At 54.2% G+C, this 20902-nt stretch overlaps 2 protein-coding genes across 6 annotated transcripts in view; both read right to left on the bottom strand.

Annotated features, from left to right (window-relative positions):
- Positions 1-121: 121 nt before the first annotated feature.
- Positions 122-1917, bottom strand: LOC142498177 (uncharacterized). The gene is made up of 3 exons (XM_075606688.1): positions 1830-1917; positions 340-1295; positions 122-309 (listed from the first exon to the last, which is right to left on the bottom strand). The coding sequence occupies exons 1-3, from the start codon at positions 1915-1917 to the stop codon at positions 211-213; spliced, it is 1143 nt and encodes a 380-aa protein (XP_075462803.1). The 3' UTR covers positions 122-210.
- Positions 1761-20902, bottom strand: part of LOC142497961 (uncharacterized) — a 38799-nt gene continuing 19657 nt past the window's right edge. For 3 of the 5 annotated variants that reach the window (XM_075606436.1, XM_075606437.1, XM_075606433.1), the window contains 3 exons: positions 10860-10986; positions 6453-6551; positions 1761-5580 (listed from right to left, as the gene is read on the bottom strand). In XM_075606436.1, the coding sequence (XP_075462551.1) occupies positions 2105-5580; positions 6453-6551; positions 10860-10893 (3609 nt within the window). In that variant the 5' untranslated portion in view covers positions 10894-10986 and the 3' untranslated portion in view covers positions 1761-2104. Of the gene's footprint in view, positions 5581-6452; positions 6552-10859; positions 10987-11881; positions 11954-20902 lie in introns of all 5 variants that reach the window. The other 2 variants (XM_075606435.1, XM_075606434.1) reach the window with 1 other exon arrangement.

The raw sequence follows: 20902 nt of genomic DNA, 5'->3' as shown, positions 1-20902 counted from the left end.
CTCTCCCGCCTTAAAGGGAAAAGCGAGTCATTGCTTTGCTGGCCCCTTCCGCATGGCAAGGGTTAATAACGCACCTAAACTAGGGGACTCAGCTCCAGTCCTCAAGACTCCCCCCCCCCCCCCCCACCCCCCAAACAGGTGAGGTATTAAGGATATCCCAGCTTCAGCACAGGTGACTCAATCAGTGGCTCAGTCTAAGACAGCCTCTGATTAAGCCACCTGTGCTAAAGCAGGGACAGATTGAGCCACCGGTGCTGAAGCAGGGACAGATTGAGCCACCTGTGCTAAGGCAGGGACAGACTGAGGCACCTGTGCTGAAGCAGGGACAGACTGAGGCACCTGTGCTAAAGCAGGGACAGATTGAGCCACCTGTGCTAAGGCAGGGACAGACTGAGGCACCTGTGCTGAAGCAGGGACAGACTGAGGCACCTGTGCTAAAGCTGGGACAGACTGAGGCACCTGTGCTAAAGCAGGGACAGACTGAGCCACCTGTGCTGAAGCAGGGACAGACTGAGCCACCTGTGCTAAAGCTGGGACAGACTGAGCCACCTGTGCTAAAGCTGGGACAGACTGAGGCACCTGTGCTGAAGCAGGGACAGACTGAGGCACCTGTGCTGAAGCTGGGACAGACTGAGGCACCTGTGCTGAAGCAGGGACAGACTGAGGCACCTGTGCTGAAGCAGGGACAGACTGAGCCACCTGTGCTAAAGCTGGGACAGACTGAGCCACCTGTGCTAAGGCAGGGACAGACTGAGCCACCTGTGCTGAAGCAGGGACAGATTGAGCCACCTGTGCTGAAGCAGGGACAGACTGAGCCACCTGTGCTAAAGCTGGGACAGACTGAGCCACCTGTGCTGAAGCAGGGACAGCCACCTGTGCTAAAGCAGGGACAGACTGAGGCACCTGTGCTAAAGCAGGGACAGACTGAGCCACCTGTGCTGAAGCAGGGACAGATTGAGCCACCTGTGCTGAAGCAGGGACAGACTGAGGCACTTGTGCTAAAGCAGGGACAGACTGAGGCACCTGTGCTGAAGCAGGGACAGACTGAGCCACCTGTGCTAAAGCAGGGACAGACTGAGGCACCTGTGCTAAAGCAGGGACAGACTGAGGCACCTGTGCTAAAGCAGGGACAGACTGAGGCACCTGTGCTAAAGCAGGGACAGACTGAGGCACCTGTGCTAAAGCAGGGACAGACTGAGGCACCTGTGCTAAAGCAGGGATATCCTTAAAACCTGACCTGTTGGGGGCTCTGAGGGCTGGAGTTGAGCGCCCTGGGTTAGACCGTGACTGTCTGACTGATCATTGGAAACCATTTGGGAGACACCTTTAAAGAGCCCTCCAAGCGACACACATATACATACATATTTGTTTTACTATATGCAGCCTTTGATTACCTTTAATAAAAACTAATGACCCAAGATGCCGATCGTTCTCCTGTGATCGATCAGCGAAGATCCTGCTCCCATGTATTCACTAAATGGCCGCCTTTCAGTTTTAAGCAATCCCTCAGTCAGTGTAACGCAGCAGCTACAATGCATCCTGATATTACCAAGGCAACATTTGTCTATTGTTACAGTTTGCAGCTCTAACTGGTGGGAACATGTGCAACAAATGATCACAAACAGGAAAGTGTTACAAATAACTTGCACTGCTGGGCAGGTGGGCTAAAACCTGCTATAGAAAGCAAAGGATGCTCAGTATATTAAAATTAATTCAAAATGCATTAAGAGTTGAATGAAAAATAAATAAAATATGCAGAGTATTATCTAATACTACCAAGCAGATCTTTTTTTTAATGTAGGATGTTGCTTGGATAGCTCCTTCAAAACCTTCCAGGCGTAGGGGGAATCCAGTATCCTCGAGGAATGTAGCAGTGGTGATCAGCATGCGAGGATACAGCTTGTTTAGTAAATACATTTGTGTCCTCAACTAACTCCGCCTGAGCTCACACACAGTCCGGTCTGAAGTGCTGCCCACGCCTGTAATGGATTGCTCTCCTTATTTCATCACAACACTCCGTTAGAATGCAGGTGGTCCTCCTGGACTACCAAAGATCCAGGCCCCGATCAATGCCAAGCCGGGCAGGGCCCATAGTCCATTCTAGCTATTTCTCGTGCCTCGTGTATACCATTCCTCTCCCTACCTCGGTGCCTGAATTTCTGCCATCTATAAACTCTTGGTTCTGTTTCCAGTGGAACTGCCCAGTCTGCTCCAAGGATGGAGGGTCCCTCTTGGTGTGGAGCCTCTTGTGGACTGTAAGGTAACTCTGCTGAAGGAAGCTCTCTCCGCACTCAGAGCACGTGTACAGAGTCTGGCAGTCGTGTGATCGCTGGTGAGCGACTAGGTTGGACATGAGGTTGTAACGCCTCGGGCACTCCATGCACTTGTAGGTACGCTTGCCCCTGGGCATTATCTTCTCTGTCCTCTCGTCACCAGATTCACTTTTCCGCGGTCGGCCTCTTGCTCTTGGAGCCACAAAACTTGCATGTGGCATAACCTCAATCCCAATCCCCTGTCCTGCGTGGCTCTTCAAGTGGTAGAGGAGGTTTGATTGCTGACGGAATCGCTTCCCACAGCACTGACAGGAGTACGGCATCTCCCCAGTATGAGTGCGCAGGTGAATCATCAGGCTGGTGCGTTGGGTGAACTGCCGGGAGCACTCGTGGCAGCGGTATGCCCGCTCTCCTGAGTGGATCAGTTGGTGAACTAGTAGGTTGGACTGGTGAATAAATGTTCTGTCACATTCAGGGCACTGGTACTCCTCTTTTGCAGACCCTTGTGGCGGAGTGGGGGCAATGTCAGACCTCTCCTTGAAGTTTGCTTCCACATGCAGCCAATCCTGTGCCTGGCCGGGTGCTGGCTCCATTTCTGGGCGGATGCCGGCTTCCCCTCTGGTCTCTATTCTCAGAATTGTTGGGGAATGTAACAAGTTCTCAGCTGTGCATCTCAGCTGCCCCAGCACTGTGTTGGTTTTTTGATGGTAAAGCAAGTTGGACTGTTGGCGGAAGCGCCTCTTGCACTGCTGGCAGGAGTAGGGCATCTCCCCTGTGTGAGTTCTCAGATGTACCATGAGACTGGTGCGCTGAGTGAACTGCTTCCCACACTCCTGGCAGCGATAGGTCTTGTCTCCCGAGTGGATGCGCTCATGGACCAGCAGGTTGGATTTGTGGTTGAATGTCTTAAAGCAGCTGCTGCACTTGAATAGCTGCTCTTCTGACGGAGGATTGCCTTCTGCCTCCAAAGCACTATTTATGCACTCACTGACTGAGATTCCTTCACCCACATGTATGGTCTGGGGAGCCTCAAGAAGCTGCTCACTTTGGTTCATTTGATTTCTCTCACCAACTGGAAGAAAAGACCAACGAACTTGGCCAGTGCCAGATGACTGAAGCATCACCATATCATGCAGATCCTTCCCCCTTTGCCCTCCTTCGTTCACTTCCCTCCGCTGCCCCAAAACATCCTCCTCTCCAGGAGAGTCCTTATGGGTCCTGAGATGTTGGGCCAAGTTTGACTGCTGTCTGAATCGCTTCTCGCACTGCCCGCACTGGAAGGGCCGTTCTCCTGTATGAATACGTAGATGGACGATCAGGTTTGACTTGTGATTGAAACGCCGGGGGCACTTCCAACACTTGTGAAGTGCTTTCCCTGCCCCCATGCATGATTGTGCCTGCCCCAACCAAGGGCTCTTCTTTGGTCTCCCCCTCCCCCGGATTTGGTAAGGGCCCTTGATAGGTCTTGTCTCCACATTATGGCTTTCTGTTCTTTGATATCCAATGCTGTGTCCTGGCTGAGGGTTACGATTTGGCTCTGGGGTACTGTGCATCCCTGGGACAACGTTACTCTCCAGGTAGGAGGGAAACTTAAAATGTTGCTGCGGGAACCTTCCATGCCCCTGCTGGGAGGATATCATGTTCTCATTGTGTACATGCGGGACAGCACCATGAATGGAGTACTGGCAATTAACTTCTCTGCATTGGATGAAGTCACTTGGCCCCTCTACGTGAAGCTTTTGGTGAAGAAAAAGACTGGAGGTACTGGGGAACCATTTTGAGCACTGGCTGCACTGGTAGGCACTCATTTGGCTCTCTTCCCCTCTTCCTCCTCCACTGACACCAATACTTTTTGACTGTGAAGCCTCTCTTTCCACATACCGGCCAGATGGCCCAATCAGCTGTTCAGCTAGCTTCACTGACTGATTGTTTGGGTTGCCGATGGACATTTCGACTTTCAGTTCACTCGGTCCCACGTGACTTTTCATGTGGTAGAGGAGATTGGACTGCTGGCGGAAACTCTTCCCACACTGCTGGCAGGAATACGGCATTTCGCCAGTGTGCCCCCGCAAGTGGACCATTAAGCTAGTCCTCCGGCTGAAATGCTTGCCACACTCTTGGCAACGGTAAGACCGATCCCCGGTGTGGATGCGTTGGTGAACCAGCAAGTTGGATTTGTGTGTGAAGCGTTTGAAGCAGTGGCCACAGACATAGGGTCTTTTGCCAGATGTGGGAGATGTGGCCCCTTCTTCCTTCTCCCCTGTGCTTCCAGTCACTGGGACTTTAGTGTTCCACACTTCACTACTGGAGTCATCCCCCTCGGATACCAGATACATCAAAGGGATTCCTGAGGCTCTGTCCTCTTGACTCCAGTCTCCTCTGCCTTGCTCCTCCACTCTCTGGTGACTCTTCATGTGGTGGGTGAGGTTGGACTGCTGCCGGAAGCTCTTACAGCATTTGCTGCAGCGGAACGGTGCCTCCCCAGTGTGTGTCCGTAGGTGAACAGTAAGGCTTGTGCGCTGGTTAAATGTTCTCCGGCACACGTGGCAGGAGAATGGCTTCTCTCCAGTGTGAATTCGCAGATGAGTCACCAATGAGGACTGCTTGCAGAAGGTCTTATGACACACAATGCACCGGTATCTCTGCCACATGCATGGTGCCTCCTCCTGCTGCTCGGACAGCACCAGTTCATGCCCAATACCCTGGAACTTCTCCTGGTTGTGGGTCTCCTGGTGCTGCACAAGCTCAGAGAGATCCTGGAAAACAAAATTGCAGAAGGAGCACTGGAACAGGCCCCAGTATCTCTGATTTGGCTGTTGTGTAGAGTCAGTATCTTTTCTTCTGCTAGCCACTACATTATTAGATTGCTGGCCAACATCAGGACAACCCTGAGGGCTACAAATCATCACAGTTTCTTTGTCCACTTTACCAAAACTCAATGGCATTGGTGTTACACCATGCAGGGCAGGCTGTGAACTGGAGTCTGTCACTATTCTTATTAGCCTGTGTTCTACTGCCCCTTCATCCACAATCCTCTGCTCTCTGGCACTTGGCTTTTCCAGCAGAGGTATAGCTGATGGAGATCTTCGTCCAGCAGGGTACCCATATTCTATGGTGTCACTGCCAGAATGAAATGCTGCTTCCTCCTCTAGTAGGTGGTGTCCTGTTTTGTCTCTCCAGCGGTTCTTGTGCTCATCAGTTCCACTGATTATCAAAGGGTTGTGAGTAAGAGATTGGTCTCCAGACACCTCCCCGGCAAGAGGAACAAATAATCTGACTTCATCCGACCTCCCGCTGGCCCAACATTCTGGAAAACAAAAACTGAAATGTAACTGGCTCTCTGGAGAGACCTCAAGGGCTTGGGTCTCAAACTCAGTCCTCAAGGGCCACCAACAGGCTAGGTGTTGTGGATATCCCTGCTTCAGTACAGGTGGCTCAATCAGTGGCTCCTTAAACTGGGATATCCATAGAAGCTGGGCTGTTGGTGGCCCTTGAGGACTGAGTTCGAGACCCCTGATCTAGGGGAAGCATTCCTTCTCTGGGTGTTGGGTCAGTGGGGACATGTTCTTATAACACGGCTACCACTCTCACAAAGTGGTGACATCTTTCCGAAAGGGATTTCTCCCATAAGAAAAGGCACATTGTACAAATGACTAAACAGTATATTAGTGGGTTCTAGGAGAAGGTACTGTACTATACTTTGCAGAGCTGCCAGGAGATACTCTTGCAAGGGGTTCTGGGAGAAGTTCCTGTACTATACTTTGCAGAGCTGCCAGGAGATACTCTTGCAAGGGGTTGGTGTCTTATAAAGGTTTGTGGAATGGGCCACATTGTGGATCAGAAGAATAAGCAATCATTCTAGAACATGGGATGGCCAACTCCAGTCCTCAAGAGCTACCGTTCTTGATGCAGTCTTCGACTGAGCCACCTGCGCTCAAGCAGGGATATCTTGACAATCTGACCTGTTGGTAGCCCGAGGACCGGAGTCAGCCACCCCTGCACTAGCACATGTAGAAGGTTTGGCTGTGAGGGGATGTACTTATAACGGGGAGGTATTCTTACAATGGATATGATGCCTCTCACAGTTCATTCTAGGACAGTAAGGTTGGTGATGGAGGAGGTGTTCTTATAACAGGGACGTTCTGATGTTATAATAAAGGATAGTAACGGGCTTCTTACTCTCACTGCCGCTCGTCCTGCCTTCCTTGGCCACCTGCACATACGGCTCTTCCCCATTTTCCATCATCATCAAAATGACAGGTTTGGAGATCTGGAGACCTGGAGGCAAAGATAAAAAGCTGACTACACATGCAGAGATATAGGGGCTCATTCACAAAGCTGAGGTAAGAGGCTTAATGCACGTTAAATGCCCTTGTAGCGCCATATTGCGTTTTGCTATTCACTAAACCTCAATAACAGGGCAGTATTGCACTATAACGGCTTTTTAAAGAGCTTTAACACCGACCACAAAAACTCGTACAAGCTAAAAATAAAAAAGGTCCAAATCACAGTTTTTTGGCCAGAAACGGCTGCTCACTGAGCAGTGATAAGCAGCATATCGAACTTTAACATTGTGCAGGATTTTGGTGCCAGCAAAAGGCTGGTGCAGAAGATATTGCCAGACGCATTAAAGCATTTTTACTGCACAGGATTGATACGGGAGGCCGGCGGTAACCCCTGGAGATCTGGGGGTTCCTGCAGGGTCGGGGGGAGGCCCCGCCAGGCTCCGGTATCGATCACGTGCAGTAAAAATAAAAGTTGCAGCCAGTTTCATTACCTTAGCGGCTAACCGCTATGGCAATGAAAGGGTTAAATAGCACGTACTGCATAGTTGTTGGTACAGGGGGTGGGTGAAGCTTGGTTGCCCCAGGGTGGGTGTTTAGGACTTGCAGGAGGGTGGCAGTAGAAGTTAACCCCTTCATTACCGTAGCGGTCAGAACCCTCCCACAAGGCCTAAACACCCACCTTCACCCACCCCCTGTACCAACAACAGGAATCGGTAAAAGTGCAATTAACCAAAGATGGCTAATATGTTTATTTTTTTTGAAAGGGGAAAAAGCACTGACAATGCAATACATAAATACAATCACCAACACATACAGTGTTGTGTATTTAGTTGATTCGTTTTTGTAATTCTTGTGTATTTTTGTTGATTGTTTTTTTTACTTTTGTATTTTTGGTGCTTGTTTTTTTTATGTGGCCCATTGACTGCCATAGTGGCAAATAATGCCCATATTATATGGGTATGGTGTACCACTTTGCCAATCAATGGGTATATGGAGGAGGTAGTTGCCCCGGGGAGGGTGATTAGGCCTACCGGGTGGTTGTGGGGGAGGGGGTTAATCTCTTAATTACCGCTAAGGTGATTAAGGGTTTAGTGACCATTAGTTTTTCTTTCATTATTGTAATGTTCCTGCCAACAGAGGACAAGGATGGGGAGGAAGACAAAGACGAGGTAAGTGCAACTTTTATTTACTTTATGCTGGGTGGGTAATGTTTTATTTTAAAAGGGCAAATGTGCTATTATCCAGATATGATTTTGCCCATTACTGTACTGTATGTTAGGGGGGTGGGAGTTTTGGTATGTTGTAAGTATTATAAAATTTCTTGGGGGCAGAGGGATTGGGTCAAGGGGGTAGTTGGCTCAGGATGAATGGTTAGGCCTGCCAGGTGGGTAGCGGGAAGGGATAACCCCTCCATTACCATAGAGGTTAGCACGTGTATGGTAATGAAGGGGTTAACTCATCCCGCAGTTCCTGGAAATGGAGACCGCGCTCGTCTGTAAACTTCACGGGGAATCTTCAGAAAGGCCTCTTCTCCCGCTGCTCCTTCTCCCTCCGGTGATCAGCCGGCCACAATCAATCCAAAATACAAAACAAAGGGGGAGGTGGAGCGCAGAGAAAAAGAGAAATGCCAAGGTAAGATGAGGTCAATTTATTAAAACAACACTGCATAGTATTACTTACAATTAGTTAAAACCACATGCATGTTGATGCTCCCACAAAGGTCTGTATACAGCGTCAGTTACAATCCCCCTGCCCCGACTGTGATCCACTGCTGCAGATTCTCACAGGGTCCCTGACCCGGAACCGGAAGTGCAGCAACACAAAGGTGGTAGGCGGGCTCTCAAGCTAGGTCAAGGGCTATGGCAATAGCAGCAAAGCTGGCGAGATGACGGGGGGAATATCAACAACTAATGTATGGGGAGAATCAACCGTGCTAAAACTGCACTCCTACCCAGGAGTGCAACTCAAAAGTAATGAGCAAACGGGGTTTGCTCATTACTTTTGAGTTGCACTCCTGGGTAGGAGTGCAGTTTTAGCACGGTTGATTCTCCCCATACATCTGTGAGAATCTGCAGCTGTGGATCACAGTCGGGGCAGGGGGATTGTAACTGACGCTGTATACAGACCTTTGTGGGAGCATCAACATGCATGTGGTTTTAACTAATTGTAAGTAATACTGTGCAGTGTTGTTTTAATAAATTGACCTCATCTTACCTTGGCATTTCTCTTTTTCTCTGCGCTCCACCTCCCCCTTTGTTTTGTTAACTCATCCCGCAATTTTCCGGTAGGCCTAATCACCCACCCTGGGGCAACTACTCCCTTCATCCACCCCCTCTGCCCCCAATAAACAGGCTATTCCGGTTTAACCCCTTCATTGCCTTAGTGGAGTCCCTGGTAGCTCCATAAGCCCGGGACCAGAAACAACACATGTTGAAAATAAAGTGAACCCGCATTTTCCTGTTTTCATGTTCCCTTAGCCCTAGAACTGCAGGATTTCTTGTATGTCAGTTTTAGGGGGGATATTTGTGTGGAAATGACACCAATTTGTTTGCAGGAGTTCGGGTGTCAAAGTTACCGGTAGTTGTTTAATTCTCCCCGGTGAGCAGGCATGATTTGCCGGTACGCGGAGTGAATTACACTGGGGTTACCCAGTGTCCCCCAGACTCCTGGATTTCAAGCCCAAAATATCCCCAATCCATTTCCCGTATAAGTATAAGGTTCCCCAAAGTATATTCTTTATTAAAGTGTACTTTATAATATGTTTCACATTTACTATAAGGCTCTATGCAGTCTGCCAGGGCATACGGTTAAGGTGCCAGTAAGTCTGCATAGAGTCCGTAGTTTAAAGAGGAGACGGGATGTTGAGAGGTGTCAGGGTGCTAAGTGGCCGGGCAGGGCAGAGTACTGAGACCGGAGAACAGAGACCCCCTACGGGGAGGATCCTCTGGTCTGCCAGACTTAGTGGAGCCTGCCCAGTAGGTGGCAATGGGCTGACCATGGAAAGCGGCAGAATGTTGGCGCGTTTCCCATTGGTCCATTCATATGTCCCGCCCACGGGGGGGGATCTCGAGCCGGCTTGGCACACCCCCTCCTCTGACATCAGCCAAGAGACTGGCCCCTGTTTCTATTGGCTAGTGGGATAGGGTTACCACACTCTGATTGGTCGCTCCTCCTACCTCCATGCTAAGGATAGCTTAGCAGAGGGTAAGGAGAAGCCCCAGTCAGAGAACCAGACGATTTGGTGGCTAGAGTCGATGAAGCTGGGGTGGGCTTTTCAAAGTTACTCTGTCCCAAATAACAGAGCAACCGGCTTCATTTTGAAGCCAGGAAAGTCTGCCCGGCAGGGACTAGTCAGACGCGAGGACCAAATTCCCATCTGAGAACGTAGCGGTCGCGGTCAGTAGTTCCTGCGGAAAACAGTTCCAGGAGTATCGGGACTAGGTCCCGGTCAGGAGTTTCTGTAGACTCTCGGTCCAGAACAAGGTCCCGATCAGGGTAAGCCCCTGCAAACGGGCGCCCTGCACCTAGGAAAGGCTAGATCTCATACCCCAGGTCCCAGTAAGTGCGTATATTTCTGTATTTTGTGTTTTGTTGTATTTCCGAGGTTTTATCAAAATAACCCCCATTTTATTTCACTGCCTTGTTTTGACTATTGACTGATCCCAGAAATATACATGTGTTAAGAGACCTGGCCTACCGTGACAGGCTTCTATAAATCTACTACTGCTAAGCTAGGTATCCTCTGGCGTAAAGCCATACAGGTGAATGTCTATGTACTCCTGTTCCATCCCCGGCCTGGCTCATCCCAGCCTGTATTATAGGATAAGTAGTCCAAACCTAGAGGTTCCAAGCATCCAGCCCTAGTGGTGGCAGCATCTGTGCCCATCTCATCCCACTCTCCCCAGAGCGGTCAGTCTGTGCCCATCTCACTCCCACTCTCCCCAGAGCCGCCAGTCTGTGCCCATCTCCCTCCCATTCTCCCCAGAGCTGCCAGTCTGTGTCCATCTCCCTCCCACTCTCCCCAGAGCCGCCAGTCTGTGCCCATCTCCCTCCCATTCTCCCCAGAGCTGCCAGTCTGTGTCCATCTCCCTCCCACTCTCCCCAGAGCTGCCAGTCTCTGTGCCCATCTCACTCCCGCTCTCCCCAGAGCTGCCAGTCTGTGCCCATCTCCCTCCCGCTCTCCCCAGAGCTGCCAGTCTGTGCCCATCTCCCTTCCACTCTCCCCAGAGCTGCCAGCACCTGTGCCCATCTCCCTTCATTAACCTGCTTGGCCCTGCAGTATATTTTCCCCTGGACTCACCCAGAGAGACCATATTCTGATAATTGTCAGTCATCACGCACTGGTAGAGCTGCCTCTGCCCTTCATCCAGCTCTGGCCACTCCTGGGCTGAGAAATACACAGCGACATCTTCAAAAGTCAGGAGCTCCTGAAAGAAAGAAAAGCCCGGCGTAAACGGGATAAATAACACAACCTCTATTCACACACATATACTCAATGATACCAAGCTCACCCCACTGAGCACCAACCCTCTCACTGCCGAGGAGGCTAACTAACTCCCCCCCCCAACCTCCTCCCCCAAACAACCCCCCAAACCTCCTCCTCCCAACACCCCCCCAAAACCTCCTCCCTCTAACCCCTCCCCAAACCTCCTCCCTCTAACTCCTCCCCCCAAACCTCCTCCCTCTAACTCCTCCCCCCAAACCTCCTCCCTCTAACTCCTCCCCCCAAACCTCCTCCCTCTAACTCCTCCCCCCAAACCTCCTCCCTCTAACTCCTCCCCCCAAACCTCCTCCCTCTAACTCCTCCTCCCAAACCTCCTCCCCCCAAACCTCCTCCCTCTAACTCACCCCCCAAACCTCCTCCCCCCAAACCTCCTCCCTCTAACTCCCCCCCAAACATCCTCCCTCTAACTCCCCCCCAAACATCCTCCCTCTAACTCACCCCCCAAACCTCCTCCCTAACTCCTCCCCCCAAACCTCCTCCCTCTAACTCCTCCCCCCAAACCTCCTCCCTCTAACTCCTCCTCCCAAACCTCCTCCCCCCAAACCTCCTCCCTCTAACTCACCCCCCAAACCTCCTCCCTAACTCCTCCCCCCAAACCTTCTCCCTCTAACTCCCCCCCCAAACATCCTCCCTCTAACTTTCCCCTCAAACCTCCTCCCCCCAACCTCCTCCCTATAACTCCTCCCCTCTTTCCCAACTGCTCCCATAACCACTCCCTCTAACTCCTCCCCCAACTGCTCCTATATTCGCGCCTTATAACGAATCCCCTAACTGCTCCTAAATCACAGACATGCAAAATGTGTTCATGTTGGGCTCACCCTTTCAAAAGGGCAGTATGAAAAGGTTTCAGGGCATCACACATGGGATACAAAAGATACCATCTGAAATGACTGCAAAATAAAGACAGAAGTACAGTATTTATTGCACATTATAGGCTAAAGCAGCAAAATTCCGGGCATTACTGAAATCCCTGCTCTCTGATTGGTTAAAATTCCGGGCATTATCCAGTCAGTAATGGCCGGAATTTTTGTTACTTGCAATGTGTTGATTTCCAATGTGTTTATTTCCAGCCAATCAGCTTTCAGAACAGCTCTGAGCCAGGGCAGAGGATTGGTCAGAAGGCAGGAGCAGCTCTGAGCCAGGGCAGGGGATTGGTCAGAAAGTATCAGCCACAGGTTGACTCCTCCCCCTCCCTCCGTGAACAGAGCAGATTCAGTTGAATTGGAGGAGAGGCAGAGGCAGAGGCAGAGGCAGAGGCAGAGGCAGAGGCAGAGGCAGAGGCAGAAGGAGAGGGAGAGGGAGAGGGAGAGGGAGGAGGAGGAGGAGAAGGAGAGGGGAGGGGAGAGAGGGGGGGAAGAGAGAGAGAGGGGGAAGAGAGAGAGAGGGGGGGGAAGAGAGAGAGAGGGGGGGGAAGAGAGAGAGAGGGGGGGAAGAGAGAGAGGGGGGGAAGAGAGAGAGGGGGGGAAGAGAGAGAGGGGGGGAAGAGAGAGAGGGGGGGAGAGAGAGAGAGGGGGAAGAGAGAGAGAGGGGGAAGAGAGAGAGAGGGGGAAGAGAGAGAGAGAGGGGGAAGAGAGAGAGGGGGAAGAGAGAGAGGGGGAAGAGAGAGAGGGGAGAGAGAGAGGGGGGGAAGAGAGAGAGAGGGGGAAGAGAGAGAGAGGGGGAAGAGAGGGAGAGGGGGAAGAGAGAGAGAGGGGGAAGAGAGAGAGAGAGGGAAGAGAGAGAGAGAGGGAAGAGAGAGAGAGAGAGAGGGAAGAGGAAGAGAGAGAGGGGGAAGAGAGAGAGAGAGGGGGGGGGAAGAGAGAGAGAGAGGTGAGGGGGAAGAGAGAGAGAGAGAGAGAGAGAGGTGAGGGGGAAGAGAGAGAGAGAGAGAGAGAGAGAGAGGTGAGGGGGAAGAGAGAGAGAGAGGGAGGTGAGGGGGAAGAGAGAGAGAGAGGGAGGTGAGGGGGAAGAGAGAGAGAGAGAGGGAGGTGAGGGGGAAGAGAGAGAGAGAGGGAGGTGAGGGGGAAGAGAGAGAGAGAGAGAGAGAGAGAGAGAGAGAGAGGGAGGTGAGGGGGAAGAGAGAGAGAGAGAGAGAGGGAGGTGAGGGGGAAGAGAGAGAGAGAGGGAGGTGAGGGGGAAGAGAGAGAGAGAGGGAGGTGAGGGGGAAGAGAGAGAGAGAGGTTGGTGAGGGGGAAGAGAGAGAGGAGGAGGTGAGGGGGAGAGGAGGTGAGGGGGAGAGGTGGTGAGAGAGAGGAGGAGGTGAGAGAGAGGAGGAGGTGAGGGGGAGAGGAGGTGAGGGGAAGAGGAGGTGAGGGGGAGAGGAGGTGAGGGGGAGAGGAGGTGAGGGGGAGAGGAGGTGAGGGGGAGAGGAGGTGAGGGGGAGAGGAGGTGAGGGGGAGAGGAGGTGAGGGGGAGAGGAGGTGAGGGGGAGAGAGAGGGAGGGAGAGATGGGGAGAGGGAGAGACTGCAAAGTAAGTGGCTGTCTGCAGTTTGTTTGTGGCTGCAGTTTCTGTCTGTCTAGTGTGTGTGTGTGTCAGTAGCAGTGTTTATGGGTGTAGCAGCAGCACTGTTTGTGTGTGTGGTGTGCTGTGTTGTATGTATGTGTAGCAGCAGAAGAGTTTGTGTGTGTGTAGAGCGGCTGTGTCTGTGGAGGTGGTGTGTGTGTGTGTGTGTATATAGAGCTCCAGTGTGTGTGTGTGTGTGTCAGCAGCAGTGTTTATCGGTGTAGCAGCAGCAGTGTGTGGTGTACTGTGCAGTTGTATGTGTGTGTGTAGTAGCAGAAGAGTTTGTGTGTGTGTAGAGGTGCTGTGTTGTGTGTTATGCTGCAGTGTGTGTGTGTGTGTGTGTGTAGAGTTCCAGTGTGTGTGTGTGTGTGTCAGTAGCAGTGTTTATCGGGGTAGCAGTGTGTGTGTGGTGTGCTGTGCTGTTGTGTGTGTAGCAGCAGCAGAGTTTGTATAGCAGCAGTTTGTGTGTGTAGAGCTGCTGTGTTGTGCGTAGAGCTGCTGTGTTTGCTGTGCTGTGCGTAGAGCTGCTGTGTTGTGCGTAGAGCTGCTGTGTTGTGCGTAGAGCTGCTGTGCTGTGCGTAGAGCTGCTGTGCGTAGAGCTGCTGTGCTGTGCGTAGAGCTGCTGTGCTGTGCGTAGAGCTGCTGTGCTGTGCGTAGAGCTGCTGTGCTGTGCGTAGAGCTGCTGTGCTGTGCGTAGAGCTGCTGTGCTGTGCGTAGAGCTGCTGTGCTGTGCGTAGAGCTGCTGTGCTGTGCGTAGAGCTGCTGTGCTGTGCGTAGAGCGGCTGTGCTGTGCGTAGAGCGGCTGTGCTGTGCGTAGAGCTGCTGTGCTGTGCGTAGAGCTGCTGTGCTGTGCGTAGAGCTGCTGTGCTGTGCGTAGAGCTGCTGTGCTGTGCGTAGAGCTGCTGTGCTGTGCGTAGAGCTGCTGTGCTGTGCGTAGAGCTGCTGTGCGTAGAGCTGCTGTGCGTAGAGCTGCTGTGTTGTGCGTAGAGCTGCTGTGCGTAGAGCTGCTGTGTTGTGCGTAGAGCTGCTGTGCTGTGCGTAGAGCTGCTGTGCTGTGCGTAGAGCTGCTGTGCTGTGCGTAGAGCTGCTGTGCTGTGCGTAGAGCTGCTGTGCTGTGCGTAGAGCTGCTGTGCTGTGCGTAGAGCTGCTGTGCTGTGCGTAGAGCTGCTGTGCTGTGCGTAGAGCTGCTGTGCTGTGCGTAGAGCTGCTGTGCTGTGCGTAGAGCTGCTGTGCTGTGCGTAGAGCTGCTGTGCTGTGCGTTGAGCTGCTGTGCTGTGCGTAGAGCTGCTGTGCGTAGAGCTGCTGTGCGTAGAGCTGCTGTGCGTAGAGCTGCTGTGCGTAGAGCTGCTGTGCGTAGAGCTGCTGTGCGTAGAGCTGCTGTGCGTAGAGCTGCTGTGCTGTGCGTAGAGCTGCTGTGCTGTGCGTAGAGCTGCTGTGCTGTGCGTAGAGCTGCTGTGCTGTGCGTAGAGCTGCTGTGCTGTGCGTAGAGCTGCTGTGCTGTGCGTAGAGCTGCTGTGCTGTGCGTAGAGCTGCTGTGCTGTGCGTAGAGCTGCTGTGCTGTGCGTAGAGCTGCTGTGCTGTGCGTAGAGCTGCTGTGCTGTGCGTAGAGCTGCTGTGCGTAGAGCTGCTGTGCTGTGCGTAGAGCTGCTGTGCTGTGCGTAGAGCTGCTGTGCTGTGCGTAGAGCTGCTGTGCTGTGCGTAGAGCTGCTGTGCTGTGCGTAGAGCTGCTGTGCTGTGCGTAGAGCTGCTGTGCTGTGCGTAGAGCTGCTGTGCTGTGCGTAGAGCTGCTGTGCGTAGAGCTGCTGTGCTGTGCGTAGAGCTGCTGTGCTGTGCGTAGAGCTGCTGTGCGTAGAGCTGCTGTGCTGTGCGTAGAGCTGCTGTGCTGTGCGTAGAGCTGCTGTGCGTAGAGCTGCTGTGCTGTGCGTAGAGCTGCTGTGCTGTGCGTAGAGCTGCTGTCCTGTGCGTAGAGCTGCTGTGCGTAGAGCTGCTGTGCTGTGCGTAGAGCTGCTGTGTTGTGCGTAGAGCTGCTGTGTTGTGCGTAGAGCTGTTGTGCTGTGCGTAGAGCTGCTGCGCTGTGCGTAGAGCTGCTGCGCTGTGCGTAGAGCTGCTGTGTTGTGCGTAGAGCTGCTGTGCGTAGAGCTGCTGTGCTGTGCGTAGAGCTGCTGTGCTGTGCGTAGAGCTGCTGTGCTGTGCGTAGAGCTGCTGTGCTGTGCGTAGAGCTGCTGTGCTGTGCGTAGAGCTGCTGTGCTGTGCGTAGAGCTGCTGTGCTGTGCGTAGAGCTGCTGTGCTGTGCGTAGAGCTGCTGTGCTGTGCGTAGAGCTGCTGTGCTGTGCGTAGAGCTGCTGTGCTGTGCGTAGAGCTGCTGTGCTGTGCGTAGAGCTGCTGTGCTGTGCGTAGAGCTGCTGTGCTGTGCGTAGAGCTGCTGTGCTGTGCGTAGAGCTGCTGTGCTGTGCGTAGAGCTGCTGTGCTGTGCGTAGAGCTGCTGTGCGTAGAGCTGCTGTGCGTAGAGCTGCTGTGCGTAGAGCTGCTGTGCTGTGCGTAGAGCTGCTGTGCTGTGCGTAGAGCTGCTGTGCTGTGCGTAGAGCTGCTGTGCGTAGAGCTGCTGTGCTGTGCGTAGAGCTGCTGTGCTGTGCGTAGAGCTGCTGTGCTGTGCGTAGAGCTGCTGTGCTGTGCGTAGAGCTGCTGTGCTGTGCGTAGAGCTGCTGTGCTGTGCGTAGAGCTGCTGTGCTGTGCGTAGAGCTGCTGTGCTGTGCGTAGAGCTGCTGTGTTGTGCGTAGAGCTGCTGTGCTGTGCGTAGAGCTGCTGTGCTGTGCGTAGAGCTGCTGTGCTGTGCGTAGAGCTGCTGTGCTGTGCGTAGAGCTGCTGTGCTGTGCGTAGAGCTGCTGTGCTGTGCGTAGAGCTGCTGTGCTGTGCGTAGAGCTGCTGTGCTGTGCGTAGAGCTGCTGTGCTGTGCGTAGAGCTGCTGTGCTGTGCGTAGAGCTGCTGTGCTGTGCGTAGAGCTGCTGTGCTGTGCGTAGAGCTGCTGTGCTGTGCGTAGAGCTGCTGTGTTGTGCGTAGAGCTGCTGTGTTGTGCGTAGAGCTGCTGTGCTGTGCGTAGAGCTGCTGTGCTGTGCGTAGAGCTGCTGTGCTGTGCGTAGAGCTGCTGTGCTGTGCGTAGAGCTGCTGTGCTGTGCGTAGAGCTGCTGTGCTGTGCGTAGAGCTGCTGTGCTGTGCGTAGAGCTGCTGTGCTGTGCGTAGAGCTGCTGTGCTGTGCGTAGAGCTGCTGTGCTGTGCGTAGAGCTGCTGTGCGTAGAGCTGCTGTGTTGTGCGTAGAGCTGCTGTGTTGTGCGTAGAGCTGCTGTGTTGTGCGTAGAGCTGCTGTGCTGTGCGTAGAGCTGCTGTGCGTAGAGCTGCTGTGCGTAGAGCTGCTGTGTTGTGCGTAGAGCTGCTGTGCTGTGCGTAGAGCTGCTGTGCTGTGCGTAGAGCTGCTGTGCTGTGCGTAGAGCTGCTGTGCTGTGCGTAGAGCTGCTGTGCTGTGCGTAGAGCTGCTGTGCTGTGCGTAGAGCTGCTGTGCTGTGCGTAGAGCTGCTGTGCTGTGCGTAGAGCTGCTGTGCTGTGCGTAGAGCTGCTGTGCTGTGCGTAGAGCTGCTGTGCTGTGCGTAGAGCTGCTGTGCTGTGCGTAGAGCTGCTGTGCTGTGCGTAGAGCTGCTGTGCTGTGCGTAGAGCTGCTGTGCTGTGCGTAGAGCTGCTGTGCTGTGCGTAGAGCTGCTGTGCTGTGCGTAGAGCTGCTGTGCTGTGCGTAGAGCTGCTGTGCTGTGCGTAGAGCTGCTGTGCTGTGCGTAGAGCTGCTGTGCTGTGCGTAGAGCTGCTGTGCTGTGCGTAGAGCTGCTGTGCTGTGCGTAGAGCTGCTGTGCTGTGCGTAGAGCTGCTGTGCTGTGCGTAGAGCTGCTGTGCTGTGCGTAGAGCTGCTGTGCTGTGCGTAGAGCTGCTGTGCTGTGCGTAGAGCTGCTGTGCTGTGCGTAGAGCTGCTGTGCTGTGCGTAGAGCTGCTGTGCTGTGCGTAGAGCTGCTGTGCTGTGCGTAGAGCTGCTGTGCTGTGCGTAGAGCTGCTGTGCTGTGCGTAGAGCTGCTGTGCTGTGCGTAGAGCTGCTGTGCTGTGCGTAGAGCTGCTGTGCTGTGCGTAGAGCTGCTGTGCTGTGCGTAGAGCTGCTGTGCTGTGCGTAGAGCTGCTGTGCTGTGCGTAGAGCTGCTGTGCTGTGCGTAGAGCTGCTGTGCTGTGCGTAGAGCTGCTGTGTTGTGCGTAGAGCTGCTGTGTTGTGCGTAGAGCTGCTGTGTTGTGCGTAGAGCTGCTGTGCTGTGCGTAGAGCTGCTGTGCTGTGCGTAGAGCTGCTGTGTTGTGCGTAGAGCTGCTGTGCTGTGCGTAGAGCTGCTGTGCTGTGCGTAGAGCTGCTGTGCTGTGCGTAGAGCTGCTGTGCTGTGCGTAGAGCTGCTGTGCTGTGCGTAGAGCTGCTGTGCTGTGCGTAGAGCTGCTGTGCTGTGCGTAGAGCTGCTGTGCTGTGCGTAGAGCTGCTGTGCTGTGCGTAGAGCTGCTGTGCTGTGCGTAGAGCTGCTGTGCTGTGCGTAGAGCTGCTGTGCTGTGCGTAGAGCTGCTGTGCTGTGCGTAGAGCTGCTGTGCTGTGCGTAGAGCTGCTGTGCTGTGCGTAGAGCTGCTGTGCTGTGCGTAGAGCTGCTGTGCTGTGCGTAGAGCTGCTGTGCTGTGCGTAGAGCTGCTGTGCTGTGCGTAGAGCTGCTGTGCTGTGCGTAGAGCTGCTGTGCTGTGCGTAGAGCTGCTGTGCTGTGCGTAGAGCTGCTGTGCTGTGCGTAGAGCTGCTGTGCTGTGCGTAGAGCTGCTGTGCTGTGCGTAGAGCTGCTGTGCTGTGCGTAGAGCTGCTGTGCTGTGCGTAGAGCTGCTGTGCTGTGCGTAGAGCTGCTGTGTTGTGCGTAGAGCTGCTGTGCTGTGCGTAGAGCTGCTGTGCTGTGCGTAGAGCTGCTGTGCTGTGCGTAGAGCTGCTGTGCTGTGCGTAGAGCTGCTGTGCTGTGCGTAGAGCTGCTGTGCTGTGCGTAGAGCTGCTGTGCTGTGCGTAGAGCTGCTGTGCTGTGCGTAGAGCTGCTGTGCTGTGCGTAGAGCTGCTGTGCTGTGCGTAGAGCTGCTGTGCTGTGCGTAGAGCTGCTGTGCTGTGCGTAGAGCTGCTGTGCTGTGCGTAGAGCTGCTGTGTTGTGCGTAGAGCTGCTGTGTTGTGCGTAGAGCTGCTGTGCTGTGCGTAGAGCTGCTGTGCTGTGCGTAGAGCTGCTGTGCTGTGCGTAGAGCTGCTGTGCTGTGCGTAGAGCTGCTGTGCTGTGCGTAGAGCTGCTGTGCTGTGCGTAGAGCTGCTGTGCTGTGCGTAGAGCTGCTGTGCTGTGCGTAGAGCTGCTGTGCTGTGCGTAGAGCTGCTGTGCTGTGCGTAGAGCTGCTGTGCGTAGAGCTGCTGTGTTGTGCGTAGAGCTGCTGTGTGTGCGTAGAGCTGCTGTGTTGTGCGTAGAGCTGCTGTGCTGTGCGTAGAGCTGCTGTGCGTAGAGCTGCTGTGCGTAGAGCTGCTGTGTTGTGCGTAGAGCTGCTGTGCTGTGCGTAGAGCTGCTGTGCTGTGCGTAGAGCTGCTGTGCTGTGCGTAGAGCTGCTGTGCTGTGCGTAGAGCTGCTGTGCTGTGCGTAGAGCTGCTGTGCTGTGCGTAGAGCTGCTGTGCTGTGCGTAGAGCTGCTGTGCTGTGCGTAGAGCTGCTGTGCTGTGCGTAGAGCTGCTGTGCTGTGCGTAGAGCTGCTGTGCTGTGCGTAGAGCTGCTGTGCTGTGCGTAGAGCTGCTGTGCTGTGCGTAGAGCTGCTGTGCTGTGCGTAGAGCTGCTGTGCTGTGCGTAGAGCTGCTGTGCTGTGCGTAGAGCTGCTGTGCTGTGCGTAGAGCTGCTGTGCTGTGCGTAGAGCTGCTGTGCTGTGCGTAGAGCTGCTGTGCTGTGCGTAGAGCTGCTGTGCGTAGAGCTGCTGTGCGTAGAGCTGCTGTGCTGTGCGTAGAGCTGCTGTGCTGTGCGTAGAGCTGCTGTGCTGTGCGTAGAGCTGCTGTGCTGTGCGTAGAGCTGCTGTGCTGTGCGTAGAGCTGCTGTGCTGTGCGTAGAGCTGCTGTGCTGTGCGTAGAGCTGCTGTGCTGTGCGTAGAGCTGCTGTGCTGTGCGTAGAGCTGCTGTGCTGTGCGTAGAGCTGCTGTGCTGTGCGTAGAGCTGCTGTGCTGTGCGTAGAGCTGCTGTGCTGTGCGTAGAGCTGCTGTGCTGTGCGTAGAGCTGCTGTGTTGTGCGTAGAGCTGCTGTGCTGTGCGTAGAGCTGCTGTGCTGTGCGTAGAGCTGCTGTGCTGTGCGTAGAGCTGCTGTGCTGTGCGTAGAGCTGCTGTGCTGTGCGTAGAGCTGCTGTGTTGTGCGTAGAGCTGCTGTGTTGTGCGTAGAGCTGCTGTGTTGTGCGTAGAGCTGCTGTGCTGTGCGTAGAGCTGCTGTGCTGTGCGTAGAGCTGCTGTGTTGTGCGTAGAGCTGCTGTGCTGTGCGTAGAGCTGCTGTGCTGTGCGTAGAGCTGCTGTGTTGTGCGTAGAGCTGCTGTGCTGTGCGTAGAGCTGCTGTGCTGTGCGTAGAGCTGCTGTGCTGTGCGTAGAGCTGCTGTGCTGTGCGTAGAGCTGCTGTGCTGTGCGTAGAGCTGCTGTGTTGTGCGTAGAGCTGCTGTGCTGTGCGTAGAGCTGCTGTGCTGTGCGTAGAGCTGCTGTGCTGTGCGTAGAGCTGCTGTGCTGTGCGTAGAGCTGCTGTGCGTAGAGCTGCTGTGCTGTGCGTAGAGCTGCTGTGCTGTGCGTAGAGCTGCTGTGCTGTGCGTAGAGCTGCTGTGCTGTGCGTAGAGCTGCTGTGCTGTGCGTAGAGCTGCTGTGCTGTGCGTAGAGCTGCTGTGCTGTGCGTAGAGCTGCTGTGCTGTGCGTAGAGCTGCTGTGCTGTGCGTAGAGCTGCTGTGCTGTGCGTAGAGCTGCTGTGCTGTGCGTAGAGCTGCTGTGCTGTGCGTAGAGCTGCTGTGCTGTGCGTAGAGCTGCTGTGCTGTGCGTAGAGCTGCTGTGCTGTGCGTAGAGCTGCTGTGCTGTGCGTAGAGCTGCTGTGCTGTGCGTAGAGCTGCTGTGCTGTGCGTAGAGCTGCTGTGCTGTGCGTAGAGCTGCTGTGCTGTGCGTAGAGCTGCTGTGCTGTGCGTAGAGCTGCTGTGCTGTGCGTAGAGCTGCTGTGCTGTGCGTAGAGCTGCTGTGCTGTGCGTAGAGCTGCTGTGCTGTGCGTAGAGCTGCTGTGCTGTGCGTAGAGCTG

Source organism: Ascaphus truei, chromosome 6 (genome assembly GCF_040206685.1).
Source record: "Ascaphus truei isolate aAscTru1 chromosome 6, aAscTru1.hap1, whole genome shotgun sequence".
Classification (NCBI taxonomy): Eukaryota; Metazoa; Chordata; class Amphibia; order Anura; family Ascaphidae; genus Ascaphus; species Ascaphus truei.
This window is presented reverse-complemented; position numbering and strand designations above follow the sequence as displayed.